Genomic DNA, 15247 nt, shown 5'->3' with positions numbered 1-15247 from the left:
GTTTAGAGCCGTATGTGACATGGAAGAACAAGCAGCAAATGTAATACCAGAGATAACTTTTGAGCAACTTCATAGTAATTGATAAAGCTTTCTGTTGTAAATAAATGTTTAAAGACCTATTACTATGTGTGAAGGAGAGACTAGTTTGATGTGGTACAGTGTAGATGCTAGGAGTATTTACCTTTCTTACAGAAGCCATATTTTCTTGAAACAAGTAAGAAAAATCTTGACATTTTCCTGGTTTCAGGTCATTGTAAGGGAAAGTACTCTGAATCTTAATTTAACTATTTTTTTTTTCTAGTGACCCCATCACAGAGGAACCATTGCAGAAAACTAATATGCCAAGAAAGCTTTCTATGGCTTTAATGGGCAGTGGCTTGCTTAGAGCCAGGGGAGGTTTAGATTGGATATTAGGAAAAATTTCTTCACCGAGAGAGTGGTCAGGCATTGGAACAGGCTGCCCAGGGAGGCGGTGGAGCCGCCATCTCTGAAAGTGTTCAAAAAACGTGTGGATGTGGCACTTCGGGACATGGTGGCGCTGGATTAATGGTTGGATTTGATGATCTTGAAGGTCCTTTCCAACCTAGTGATTCTGTGATTCTGTGAAATCATTTGGTCAAGCATTTATACTTTCACCAAGTATTTTAAGCTGCATGAACCATTCTCAGCAGACTTGACTTGGCGGGGATAAACAAGGATTACTTTTTCTATTATACCCTCTTTCTGTCATACATACACTTAAAAATGCTGTAGCATCGGTGTTAATTCCTTCTCTGCAGAAATTCATATAGTAGATCAAATGCTTATGAAGAGAATGTCTCACTTGTATAGACTTTAGAGAAAACACAGCTACAGAACTGTTTTCAGGGAATAGTTTCAAGCAGTGATCTGGTAAGGAAGTAAATCTCTAGGTTAAAGTCATATTTTGATCTGGGAATTGTGAGGAAATGGGTATTACATGGTGATGTCCATAATCTCCATTGTACTAAATCTGCAAAATTGCTGCTTAAAATGAGCAAGCAAAAACCTGATTAATTTCTTTCTATTAATATATTTTTTCTATTAAAGGTATTTTAAATTGAAAATTTTGTAGTTATACAGTAGTTCAAGATAGTCTGTGAAAGGGAAACAAATACACGCTTTCAGTATAGTCAACCAGTATTTGTGGGCTAGTGGGCACCATGGCCAAGGGGTGGAATCCCATATCTGAAGAATTTGAGAAGGTGCTGTTGCGCTTCATGTTGTATCTTTACTCAAAGTAAACCAGAGGTATAGATAATGGGAGGATGTGCTTTCAGTGATTAGAGGTTTTAGGAAAGAATACCCTTTAAATCTTGCATCCTTTTGCTCAAACTAATGTATTTCGGTGATACTTGGTAATGATGTACGGCTACAGAGGGTACCATTTATCACAAATGCAGCTGAGAGAATTTTTTGCATCTTCTCCAATTGTTTCCTCCCAGCTCTGTTAATCTGGATCTTGATACTCTTTTTGTAAAGATGCCTTAAATGTTTCGCTGTAATTTTCTTTGGGGTGCCATATTTGGCATATCCTTCAGAGTTGGTTTAGAAGTAACTTTGAATTGGGAACGCTATCTTTTGTTCTACATACCATCATCCATAATATCCTCAGTCTTACCTAAGACATCAGAAGCTGTCTTAATGTAAAGACAAACCTTGATTTAATATAGGTGATTCACCCAGTGTAGAATAATATTCATGTCTGGATCTTCAGAGTTCAACTATCCTGTAGAACTGAATATGGCAGTAGCTTCCAGACCAGCTTGCATTGGAAAGCAGTGTGACTGCTTTAAGACAATGTTAAGCTGAAGGTAGTGAACTTGAGGACAATTTTGGGTGTTTGTGGCAGTTAGGATATGATCATGCTGTACTAGGGAGAAGGGTGAGTGAAGAGGAGAGTCTGGGATGTCTGATTCTGAGCCAGAGCTAGTGAATGTGACTGATATGACTTGTTATGGAGCTGCTCAAAAGTGTTTTTACTATCCAGTACCTCTAATTCAGAGAGAGTTTATAAGCTTGAGCTCAATATTGGACTTGAATTTGTTTTTTGTTCTTGTGCTCTTGGGCAAATAAACTCTAGGAATGTGAGGCATGGGAAGTGTCCATGAAACTTGCACATGAGTTATCTTGTGCAAGAGTTAACTTGGATCTGCCCGGCTTATTTGCTTCTGTTTCACCAGCAGATAGGCTGGATTTGACTTTGTAGTGAAAACTTGTCTTACTGTGTGGCAGTTTTGTGCCTTTAAGTTTGAGCCCTACTGCTTGATTGCTGGGGTTAAAGAAGCATATAAATAACAATAGTAACTTAGTGGCTGGTATCTCTGAGTGTTTCTATATCTGTATGAAGTATTTCAAAATAAATCTTTGCTGATCAGATGTTTCCAGTTTGATGTAGAAGGGAGTTAAACCAGTAGTTTGAATGAAATCCAGTACCTGTTCAAAGTAAATCTGTTTCTACTGGAAGGATTCATTCAATATCATAAATGGGTTTTATTTATGGAATAATCAACTGAAATGTTCCAAAGCTTTCTAGCTTTGTTACATGGGAGCAAAAAGACTTTGGGACTGCATTGTAAGCCATTTTTTAGTAACCTTCAATGTTTGGCATGTTTTTAGGCTACATCTAGAGGTACTGTGCTTTAAATCAGCAAAATTTCAGACTTGCAGCACAGATGTCTCATGTTTCAGACTTGTCAAATCTAATATTTGGAGCCTCAGTGCACAGGAAAGAATAGTTCAGTGAATCTCAGCATACAGCTATACATTTTCATGTTCATTAAATGTGCTGTCTGAAACATGATCTCTATGGCTGCTTGCGTAGCTGCTATAATGTCTAGCTTCAACATGAGATGTTTTTGGTTTTGAGAAGATGACAATTTCTGGTGGTATTAGCAGTTTTAGATATACACAACATATTAAAGTATTTGGCTTTAATTAAAATAAGCAATGCAGCTGGAGTAAACAAATGTGCTTTGGAATACCCAAGTCTTTCCTGAGCACTGAAGCCTTTTGGTTACTTTGATTACATACAAAGTGGATTTCACTTTTGTTGCAGGTATGTGCTTCCATTTGTTATGATTTGCAGTTTGCATTTTAATTGTCAGGTATTTTTTTTTGTTGTCAGGTATTTAATTGTTCTGGTTAGGAAGTGATATTCAGAGCTATGCATTGCCTAGTTAAATACATGCTTGCCTGCTCCTAAATGGCAGTGAAAAATTGAGTTAAAACTTCATCTGAATATTTTAGCTAAGATTACTGCTAGAAATTTAGACTGTATCAAACTGCAGGTACTTAACATTCTGAAATAATTTCAACATACTTTACTGTAAATGGAAAATCTCTCATTTTAAATGTATGCAGTGTTTATTTTTGTTCGTAATAACTTACAGGGCTATTTTAATGTACACATAAGTAATCTTAAGTAATGTTTGAAAAATTGATGTGATATTCCACTATCTGAAAGCTTTCATTTGAGCTTCACTATGAACTCCCTGTTTGCAAGTAATGATCCGTTATTTAAGGAAACTGTTGGTGAGGAGTTGCTGACTTCTGGATGTTCAGGCTTGTTATGAATTGTTTCAATTTGTTTGCTTTCCTAGCAGTTATACCTCCAGAAATAGTAAAATCAGAAATACAAGTTGGAAGGGACCTCTAGAGAACATCTCGTCCAATCTTCTGTTGAAATCATGACTATAGATTAGATTACGCAGGGCTCTGTCAGTGGCCCCGAATATTCTAAACAAGGGAGATTTCTACCATTTTGCTGGGCAGCCTATTTCTGATGAAAGTTTTCCTTGGCTGTATCTTAGGACCTATAAGAAGAGAAAAGGAATATACCTAATAAAATGAACTTAAAGAAATAGCCTGAGGATTTCTTTTAATTTCAGAAAAGACTAGTTCATGCAAGGCCTTAAATTTCGTTTCTGTGGACTATAGTCATCCATAAGCAATTTGCTGAATTGTATCGTGGTTCTAACTCAGGTCTACCTTGGGAATTGAACTTGCAAGTACTAAAGGGAATAAGATTCTATTTTCGTATTTAGTAGGCTTTTAATGCTTGTATTTACTTCTGCTTTAGACCAAAAGAAGTGAACTGGAGCTGTAGACTTTCTGCATTGTAGGATGATGGCAGCTGGGCCTCTTTTCCATCAGTACTTCCAATGTAGCAACAAAGGATTTGGAGCTGCTACTTGACTTGGGAAAGATTAATTTATTCCCAATTAATTGTAACAGAGGGATAGTGAGAAATAAAGGTGGTTTTAGTTTTGTTTTCCTACACCTTCCCTCTGCTTCTTTCCAGGCTCAGCTTAATTCCTGACTCTTCTACTTCCTTCCCCCAAGTGGCACAGGGGGTTAGGGAATGGGGGTTGTGGTTGGCTCATAACACTTAACCTCTACTGCTCCTTCCTCCTTATGCTCTTCCCCTTCTCCAGCCTGGGGTTCTTCCTGCAGGACAGTCATTCACAAACTGCTCCAGTGTGGTTCCTTCCCATGGGCTGCAGTGCAAAAACTGCTCCCCTGTGGGTCCCCCATGGGGTCACAGGTCCTGCCAGGGGCTGCTCCTGCATGGGCTCTCCGTGCACAGCAGCTTCCTTCAGGGCCTATCCACCTGCTCTGGTGTGGGGTCCTCCATGGGCTGGGCTGCAGGAGGATATCTGCTCTGGAGCCTGGAGCACTTCTTCCCACTCCTTCACTGACCCTGGTTTCTGCTGGGCTGTTTGTCTCATTTTCTCACGTGTCTCAACTTTGCAGTATTTTCACCCTTCCTTAAATATGTTGTTGCACAGGTGCTATGTTGCTGATGGGCTAAGCTTTGGGCAGTGGTGGGTCTGTCTAGGAACTGGCACTTCCCAACATGGGGGCAGCTTCTGGCATCTTCTTACAGAATTCACCCCTTGCAGCCTCCTGCTACCAAAACCTTGCCATGTAAATCCAATACAGGAATAAATTATTACTTTCAGGAATTGTTTACAGCTTTCTATACAAACTTCCAAGTGTAACTTATGTTTCTCAGCTCTTTTTTGTGATTTGTTTTTTTCCAACTAGAACAGTTGTCTGCATACTTTAAGTGAATCCTCGAGTCTTCTCTGTAACTATCTCTCAAATTTTATATAACTTCCAAAATAGTGCTGTGATATATGAAAGTAGACTGCTGAATGTACACAGCTTTTTCTCCTGGTGTGTGTGACTAGGAATATGTGCCCTACGGAACAGTGCTCATGCAAACTTTCCCACCTCCTAGCTCTAGTAAGTCCAGTTTTGAGACCTTGGAAGTGACAGTAGGCAGATTCTCCCTTTTTGTTTTCTTTTATGAATGGATTTTGATACCTCTTTAGCCTACTTTCCCTCTGAAGCACCTTCTGTGCTGAAAGACCATTAGCTATAAGTTTTTTGGTGTTTTCTAGGAACAGAAATGATTGGGTTTTCCCTGTCTTGCTTTATTTTTGTGGCTCACCACTTTCCTACGAATTACCTTAATGGTGTAATGCCATGGTTATGAACCCCAACTGGTTTTGGTAAACTTCAGTGATAATAGGAGTTGAGTGATAGTTGGGAGGATCTTGAGTGATTCTGGTTTGGGACTGGATTTATATGCTTGTACTCTGGATTTAATTCCCCCTGTTTCTGTGTTTTAGTGTAGGGTATGTTGTAGGGGTTGCTGTATGACTTCATAAATCTTCAAGGGAGGATAAGATGATTAAGAGATTTCTTTTTTTCCTTCAGAGGTTTGCTGGTTAGTATCTGAGATTGCTGCCAGCTTTGGTTTTATGTACCTGGCAACAATTGAGAATCAAATTGCAGTTTGAGCACATCTGTTCTCGGCATTGAATGTGATAAACACAAAGTTCTCTCTATACTGTTTGAGTTTGAGTTAGATACTTCTGTGTTTCTGTTGGCACCTGGGGGAGCCATTGACGTGCTGTTACCTGTCCTACACATTTGTACTTCATGACAGAATAGTGTTTAATCTAATACTTGTTTACACCTGGAACAAAATTGTTTCAGCAAATATTCCATTTTGCTTTTTCATCTATGCTTAAAAATACAATGAGCTTAATGGTTTTTTGTTTTCTTGCAGTTCAACTTTGTGGGAAAACTTTTGGGTCCCCGTGGAAATTCGCTAAAGCGCTTACAGGAAGAAACACTGACAAAAATGTCTATTTTGGGAAAAGGTTCTATGAGAGATAAGACAAAGGTAAGACCTGAGTATGCTAGTGGAGCGTTAGATACCTGGATTTTGTAACTTTCTCCTAAAATCTCAGGAGTGGTGAGCAAACCCCATGACAAAAAATGGGGAGCACATAAAAAGCATAGGTTATCCTTGAGTTGGTTAGATTCAGATGGAATCTCTTTTCTCTAAGGAGTCTGCTGTCAGTATGAGTATTTTGAGGCTGCTATGAGTTGTACTTAAGTTGTACCCCCAACCCCTAAGTATGGTCCTTGGGGATGTAAGAGGGGCATCACCAGTGGCATGTTCTAGATTGATCCTGTACAGCTTGTAATGAGTAATGCCCAAGCCAACAGGGCAGTTTTTCACTTTTGAAGGAATCGGACTTCCAGATAGATCCAAACACTTTCATGTAAAGTAAAACTTAACATTGAAATTTAATATCATTTAATAACACTTCTAGATAAAGAAGAAAATAGCTGATGACGGGAGATAAAATGCAGCTGGAAAAAAATTCACAGCTCTGAGGATGACTTATGCAGCTTAAGCAATTAAGAAATTGCAGTTGTTTCTGGGGGAGGTATTTGGTTATAACGGATACATTCGTTATAAGAGCCAAAGCAGAGAGGAGAGAAACCTTTAGCTTGGTTGTACTAATCATTTTCACTCTTCACCAGAATAAATCTCTGGCTAAATTTGTAGCAGCTAAGGGTACATCAGTGAGATGTCACCTGTCTGGTAAGCTGCATTTTTTAACTGGGGCATTCCTAATGATACAAATTAAAGCACTGAACATACTTCTTGCCTGTAGCATACCATGTTTTATAGGCCTTCAGTGAAATCTTTCTGTGGTTATGTAATCTGAAACTTAAAAATATTATCTGCTATAAAGAGAGATAATGACATACATATGGAAGAGTGACTCAGAGGGCTGGCTACTGAATTTCCTAAACTCTGTATTTTTCAGCACACTTCTCCATCAGCAAAATATAAATATTATGTGACTTAGATCAAGAACTTGATCAGAGACAATAAATGACTTTAATTTTTGTACAACTCAAAAGCTAACTCTTTTAATTCCTTCTTTAAAATATGTTATGTAAATTATATTTAATAAGTTACATTTATAAAATAAAGGCTTGAATATATTAAATAGATTTTTTTAGCTGTTATGTAATTCATAATGCGACTTAAGATTTAAGTCCTACACAAATAGTTATGAAAAACTAAAAACTTGAAATATGACAGTTCAACTAGGAAAAAAAATAAATCCCCCAAAAACTAAATTGTCTACTAAGCCAGGATAATAAAGTAAAGTTCCGAATACTGTTTTAAATGATACTTGGTGAACTTTCTCAGTTCTTGTGGAGTGTTAAGCTGACATTGTTCTGTTGCTGGATTATATACTTATCTATCAAAATATAATGCATCAGGGAGTGGGAAGGCCCCTGAGTTTTTTTCTAATGGCTCTACAGTATAAAAAAGTTTGGTTTATTAAAAGCAGAAGCTCAAGCTGAGAAGTTCAGATTCTAATTTGAATCTCAGAATCCTGGGGAAGAGTCTTAAAGGTTTACATTTGAATAATTTGGAGTTCTCTTGTTTCTTTTGGTAATGAAGTAACTAAAAAATTGTTTGACTTTTTCTTGATTGAGATGCTAGCCAAAACTAAGTACACTTTTTTGTAAATTAAGGGACTAAAAAAGTTGTTCCAGGTTGGAGACCGAGTTTTCACAGAAAACTTCAATACAGTTAATTTTTGAGTTTGGAAACAGTAAGGTTTCTGTTATTCTGGGTCTAGTAGGGTTTTTAAAAGGCACAATAGAGAGGACCCAGTTTGATACTTTGGAATAATACAGCTGGAGTAGCTTGTGTGTACCCATTTGGGAAAGTCTTTCAGAAAGCATCATTCAGAACTAAAGCAGGCAATTAATGACGCTTTTTCCAGTACTTGATTGAACCTGCAGAATATAAGCAAGAAAGTGGGCTACAAAGGGATTCTGTCAGCTAATAACCTAAATCAGGTTGCACTAATCCTTAGTTCTTCTGGGACACTGCCTAGCAAGCTGGAGACTCCATATGTGGAGAACTTAACCAAACAAGAGAACTTAAGACATTTTTTCATGTAGCTTATCTGTGCACAAATTGTTTCAACCATATCTTTCACTAAAGAGTAATATACTTTCTACCTTGATCTTCATACGTTCTTGGTTAGCATTTTGAAACTACTATCTTAAATTTATCCAGAGAACTCGCAAATAAGAGAACCTTAACTGTGCGTTTTTTCTGTATGAAAAAGAATAATGGTCTAGGCTGAAGGGAAGCCCAGGATTGATGTTTCTAAACACTTACATGTTAGTACACCTGCTACATTACCAGTTTGAAACTTACTATTTTTACCTCTTTCCGAAAGAAAAGTGTCAGTAACCTCTGTAAACTTCTCTGCCTAAGCCAAATTTCTAGATACTTTTTTAGCTTTAAAAGAACTTCAGACTTGTGGAAGAAAGCTAACTGATATGAAAGTTTGACAAAATCTAGCAATGAACCCAATTACCTTCCCTAAGTTTTCTAGGGAAAGATATGAAATGGGAAACACAGGACTTTTGTCTCAGTTTAAATTCATTTAAATAAGAGACCTGGGTTTAAGAAGAGTACATTCAGGAAAGGGTTTTCAATGTGTCTTTGTTCCTTACTCACTAGAAACTTGTATTCTAGAATCAGTCTAGGAGTTTCTAGTTCCTTTTCTTTTGTCAACATCTGGAGAACCATTTAATGCATCTTCTTGGGATTATGCAGTATCTAAATTCAGTAATTCTCTTTCATTTGCATGTTTATTCAAGCTGTGCTGTCACTTCATCACTGGCTTTTCACAAGTCATTGCTCAGTGGAGAGATGCCTTCTGCTCGACTGTTCATGTGTCCATGGGAGAATGAAAAAATAAAAGGACCCATTTCAGAATTTCTTTATTGCATGACAAGATTTCCTCAGATTTTCAATAAAAGCAATAATAGTTAATAAAGCCTTCCACCCTAATCAGTTATTCCTATATTATCAGTGGTTTGAGACTGGTACAGGCCTTTCAAGTTGAGTATTCCGAATGGTATTCAAAACCTGACAGAAGCCAAGTTTCATTCAAGGTAACATTAAAAAGAGGTTGGGTAGTCAAACAAAAAAACAAAAAACCCCCAAAAACCCAATTTATAACCTAAATCAAAGATCCTGTAGTAAAGATGGAAATGCACAATCCGGTGAGCATGATGTTTTGATAAATACTGCTGCTCAACTACTGATTTAAAGCAGTAGCGTTCTAGGGCTGGTATCTGGTTCTCAGTAGCTTGAGAAATAGGATGAAAAGCAACAGGATCTATAGGTACAACAGAATACAGGGCGAGGTGTATTCGCTGTCCGTAGGCGTATTGCCAGGTGCCTTATGTTTCTGTGCCTCAAGCTGTGCTAGTACTCTGCTTGGTTCTGGAGCGTAGAGGGGTGAAATAAAACAGCATGAGGTACAAAACTTTCTCATAAGGCTTCCTGACTGCAGTACTGCAGGCACATGTCTGTCCTGAAAATGTAAGTTAGATCAGCTTACCCGAGCCGTGAAGCGTTTGGTGTGAGGAGATGGAGATTTGAAGGACAGATTTTTCAAAGCTAAAGGTGGCCACGTTGCTGTCGTTCCGCTCTCTTGTTCCACATCTGCTTTGCTTCCATCCTTTCAGTAGCTCTCAAATCTCCACTGCAGTAAAGAAAAAAGTACCTGTTTCGGCCAGGCACGTAGCATCCGCATGGGCCAGGTGAGCCTAGCTGGTGTGTGTGCTCCAAGTAATGGAAGGCAGAGGGTTTTGTGGAAGGTAAAAACACTGTCAGTGAAGGATACTGGAGTGGGAGCAAGGTGTGGCTTTTGTATTGGCTATCATAGGCAAGAAAAAAGCCCAAAATGTTTAACGTGTGCCCAAGTTCAGGAGATGTAGGCCACAGTGGATGAGCTCTCATTTGCGTGCTGTGAAGTGTTGAGGAGAATAGTGTGTTGCCAAGTCATGTTACAGAATTAAAAAAAAATTAATGAAAGTGAACTTTGCAAGGGAAGCAGGAAGAAAGAATAATGTAAAATCCTGCTTATGGGAATAATTTTAGAACAACCTGCACTGAAATATCTGTTTTGCCAAAAATGCTGATGGGAATCCTTTTTTTACCAGGCACTGCACATGAAGCTGTGATGGTTCTGTTGCTTGTTGCTGTTACCAGGCAGGCTGATTGGTAGCCACAGAAATAAATTTTCTTAATTCTCAATTCTCTGCCCATCTAACCATACAGTGATTTTTTTTTTTCCTTTAAAAAAGTGACAAGGGATGCTTGATAGCATGTATATACTAATAAACAAAGTATATGGGGAACTCCACTGAAAACATCTAGCTTCCAGTGCTAGATGATGGTTCATATATCTTGACTAACTGTGCTTAAGTACTGTATTGGGTGTGTGTGGCCAGGTTTTGGTGGCGGGGGGCTGCAGGAGTGGCTTCTGTGAGAAGCTGCTGGAAGCTTCCTCCATGTCCGACAGAGCCAGTGCCAGCCGGCTACAAGATGGACCCACTGCTGGCCAAGGCCGAGCCCATCTGCGATGGTGGCAGCACCTCAGGGGAACAGAGTTAAGAAGGGGGAAAAGTGGCTGTGGTACTGCGGCTGGAGAATGAGAATGTGAGAGCAGCAACTCTGCAGACCCCAGCTCAGAGCAGGAGGGGCTCCAGGCACTGGATGGAGCGGGGGATGCCTGAAGGAGGCCGTGACCCCGTGGGCAGCCCGCGCTGGGGCCGGCTCCTGGCAGGGCCTGTGGCCCCGTGGGGAGAGAGAGGAGCCCCAGCTGGAGCAGGTTTGCTGGCAGGACCTGGGACCCTGTGGGGGGACCCAGGCTGGAGCAGCCTGTTCCTGAAGGACGGCACCCGTGGGGGGACCCAGATTGGAGCAGCCTGTGAAGAACTGCAGCCTGTGGGAAGGACTCGCATTGGAAAAGTTCATGGAGGACTGTCTCTTGCTGGAGCAGGAGATGAGTGTGAGGAGTCCTCCCCTTCAGGAGGAGGGAGCAGCAGAGACCATGTGTGATGAACTGTGACCAGAACCCACATTCCCTGTCTCCCTGTGCCCCTTGGCAGGGAGGAGGTGTAGAGAGGGAGTTGAGGAGGAAAATTCGGCCCAGGAAGAAGGGAGGGGTGGGGGGGGAAGGTGTTTTAAGACTTGATTTGATTTTCTTGTTAGCCTACTCTGATTTGATTGTCATTAAGTTAAAGTAATTTTCCCCCCAATTGAGTCTGTTTTGCCCCTGGTAATTGCTGACTGATCTCTCTGTCTGTATCTTGACCCACGAGCTTTTTATTTGACCATGAGATTTTATTTTCTCTCCCCTGTCCATTTGAGGAGGGGAGTGATAGAGCAACTTTGATGGGCATCTGGCATCCAGACAGGATCAACCCACCACAGGTTTTTCAGTGAGAAACAGTTCCTATTAAAACTAAATGTTTGAGCTGTAACGTTTACATTGATTTACTTCCTGTTTCTGAGATCTGTTATTTGTATCAACAAGACGATGGTTTTGCTGACAAAGTCTAACCCTGCTGACTCTGGCCTCTATTCCTGCTGTGTATGCTCTAACAGTTAACTAGATTCAGTTGATTCTTTTTAAGCATCCCCATTGTCAAACACTAAGTCTGACAAGAATATTATTTATGAGAAGCAGGAACAGATTGTAATTTATAAACCTCAACCCGTAATTAATGGGTGTGAGTGGGGGGAGATTTCAACTATCACTGAAACTATATAATTTTAGTAATCCAAAGGATGAAGTACTTACCTGGTGCTTGCAAAATGCAATAAGCAGCAAGAGACATTTTTTAAGGTTTTGTTTTTTAGATATCAAATTCTCAGAAGTTGTGCTATAATGTTATCTGGTAATACAACGAAATTATTTTCAATGGTGGCTTCGTCTCCTGGAATGGACCAGTCAAACACATGTGGGGGGGCAGGGACCCTATCTGAGACTACCAAATGTCCCGTAGGTCAGAACATTTTGCATGTGACTGCAAGTATCTGAGAGAACTGAGCTTCGTTCCACTACACTGAAATGATAGTTTTTTCAGTCATGTTGAAGTGGCTTGGGTGAAGCAGAATAAAAGAAATAACTTTAGCACAGCTCTCTGAAGGATGTACTCATAGGGTAGAAATCTCAGTCAGTACAGAAAATAAGAACTATCTGACCTGTGCAATAACATTGCACAGAAGAGATTAAAATAAGATTGGTAGAAGAAACCTTGTTTTTGTGGACTATTAGATCAACCCTGTTTCTAAAGACTTTACCTTTGAGAAAAGAGGTTTCATGTTGACTTAAGTTTCTCAGTGTCTTCTGAGTGAAACTGGTGTGCTTGGGAAAACTGGGAACATCATCCCTTGTGCTACAGTTTCCGTATGTGAGCAGAAGCTGATGGGTCCTATTTTCTGTGTTACTAGTCGCTTACTGTCAGCTTGCTTATCAATACTATTCTGGTATTTTAGCAACATGATTGGTTTGAAGTGTATCAAAAGTATGTAATTCTATACTTTCTGTAGTTGTTATCTGAACATGAGTAAGCACTCTGCAAATGTCTCTGAAGCAACATTAACACTTGCATTAATGTATGTTTAAAACAAGAAGCTGGAAAAACCACAACTTCTTTCTTATCTCCTAGGAGGAAGAGTTGAGAAAAAGTGGGGAGGCAAAGTACTTCCACCTAAACGATGACCTGCATGTTTTAATTGAAGTGTTTGCTCCGCCAGCAGAAGCGTATGCCAGAATGGGACATGCGTTGGAAGAAATAAAGAAGTTCCTCATCCCTGTTAGTATTTTAATTTTCTTGTAAGAATTCTGGTAGTCTTCAGTGAGAATTTTTTTCTAAAACTAACTTACTGTACGATATTGGTCAGGTCATGTTGCTTAATTTCTTTCATGTGTGAAAGAAGTGTTGATGTTTACAAATACTTTTCATTCTGATATAGGAAGTTATTGCGTGAATGCATAACTGTCCACATACACTGTCACTTCATATGACCTATAGTAAAAAAGAAACTTACTCTTTGCTTAGCTGGTCATGTGTAAAGTATTTAAGTTTACAAATTGTAAAAATCTGTAAAACAGGGAAGAATAACTTTGCTTAAGGTAGGGCTTTTCTGTGGTTTTGGTACACCTGAAGCATCAGCATAGGGTTCTGTTTCACAAAGAATAAATACTTTTGAAGTTGTAGTGTTGCTACCACCCATAATCCTGGTTTAGTGTTCGGTGCTGGGAATCAATACAATTTTATTATAGCTTTATTTTTCTGACAAATCTAATGATATATTGGTTATACTTGTCTTCTAGTGTATTCTTCAACTTGCAAGGTATGGATGTATAAAATGAGATGTGATTTCCAGTGTAAGTTTGTACTCCAGGTTTGGGATATGTATAAACACTGATGTTGCAGGGTGTCCAATGTCTTTTTACAGGAGATTCCTTTTTTTGCTTCTCATGTAAGGACCAACCTGCATTGTTTTGCAGTACTGAACTGCTTGGAACAGCCCAAGCTCTCTTACAAACCTGGTGCAATTGAGGTGGTCTTACTGTGTGTGAAGTTCCTAGCTGTATTACCTCTTCAGTGAACATTCTTCGATTCTTTTTGGTTACCAAATGACGGAATCATCCTCAAGGTGCATTGATTTCTGTTTAGTTCTACTGCTGAAAATGTTATCCAAGTGTTGTTCTTGAGTAGTATGAGATCTTGGAAATGTGGGAGACTTAACTAGGGAAAATTCGCTAATGTGTGTATCTTGAGTGACAGCAGCACATCAGTGTTTGAGAGTACAGTCAGTGTAGCTGTGTTCAGGACGAGCTGGGGATGCCTTGTTGTACAGCCACTACAGCCTGTTGGGAGTAGAACTTCCAGCTGTACTCTAGGGTGAAGCAGCTGGTGCTGATAACCTGACAATACTACTGTATGTGTTTGGGGAATTCTAGTTTGTGCTAACTCTAGTCTAGGTCCATGCAACTAAGTCCCCAGGTGGCAGGTGTTGATTGTGTGCCCCTTGAGTGTTTTTTCTGGCTTGTTTTTGTCTGAATGAAAACTAGTTCATATGCCCCAATACTATTCCAATGACACGAACTGAAGCGTGGTAAGTAACAATCATCAGGAGGCATCCTGATGTGAAATAATGCACTAATGTGGATCTACCTTAAGACAGTTAAACCCTTGCCAAATGTCCTGGGCTTTATGTTCTGTTATAAAGCAGCAAGCACCATGTTATAACTCCGTCTGCAGGTTCCAAATGGCCTTTGTCTTGATGTGTGTACCTCTTCATACACTACATCTCAAACATCCTAACCGATTAGGTAGGAGATAACTCGGCAGAATATTTGTAGGAATACTGGGCTGTCATGGTGTTGAACTTCATGGTACTTAAATGATTTATGATTTGATTGTGTGAACAGATAAGGGAGAATTAAGTTCTTGACTATTCTAGTGAGCAAACAGCTTTTTTCTTTTTAGATTAAAATATACTTGATAAGTGCTTTTTGCATGCACTGGAAGTAAGAATATATAAGAATATGATTCCCCTGTCCCCTTAATCAGAGATCTTTTATTCATTGAACTTGTGTCACCTAATGTCATAATAAATGAAGTAAGCTTATCAAAACCTAATCAATACTACTGTTAAGCTAGTAGAATTACAGACTGATAATGAGCAATTGCATTCATTGGTTGTACACTTTTCTGTCTCAGTTTTTGATTGTTGCATCTTTATTGTACTGAGCTGAACTGATGCTACATAATCTTTTCTGAACCATGGGATCAAGACAACACTGTCTTAATTTCTCTTTGGCTTTTCAAATGTCATCTTATCAGAATGGTTCTTAAATGCCTTAGTCTCTTCTGCCCCCCTGCCCCTCTTGCAGCAGACGCTCCAGGAAGCAAGAAGGAACAGCTTTGCCCGCTCCAAAACTACCATTTGTTTAACCGCTACCAAATGCAGCTTGATTTTTATTTTCTGTAAGGTCTATTTAGTTTT

General features: G+C 39.3%; 1 protein-coding gene across 1 annotated transcript in view; it reads left to right on the top strand.

The window, feature by feature from the left end:
• KHDRBS3 (KH RNA binding domain containing, signal transduction associated 3) overlaps positions 1–15247 on the top strand; it is a gene marked incomplete at its 3' end in the record, with an annotated part of 98470 nt that overhangs the window by 32940 nt on the left and 50283 nt on the right. The window contains exons 3-4 of the mRNA XM_082014971.1: positions 6101–6217; positions 12898–13044. Coding sequence (XP_081871097.1) covers positions 6101–6217; positions 12898–13044 — 264 coding nt within the window. The remainder of the gene's footprint in view (positions 1–6100; positions 6218–12897; positions 13045–15247) is intronic.

This window comes from Phaethon aethereus (genome assembly GCF_964289735.1).
Source record: "Phaethon aethereus genome assembly, chromosome: 2".
In the NCBI taxonomy this organism is placed as follows: domain Eukaryota; kingdom Metazoa; phylum Chordata; class Aves; order Phaethontiformes; family Phaethontidae; genus Phaethon; species Phaethon aethereus.
Note: the sequence above shows the minus strand (reverse complement) of the source record. Positions and strands in the feature narration are given on the sequence as shown.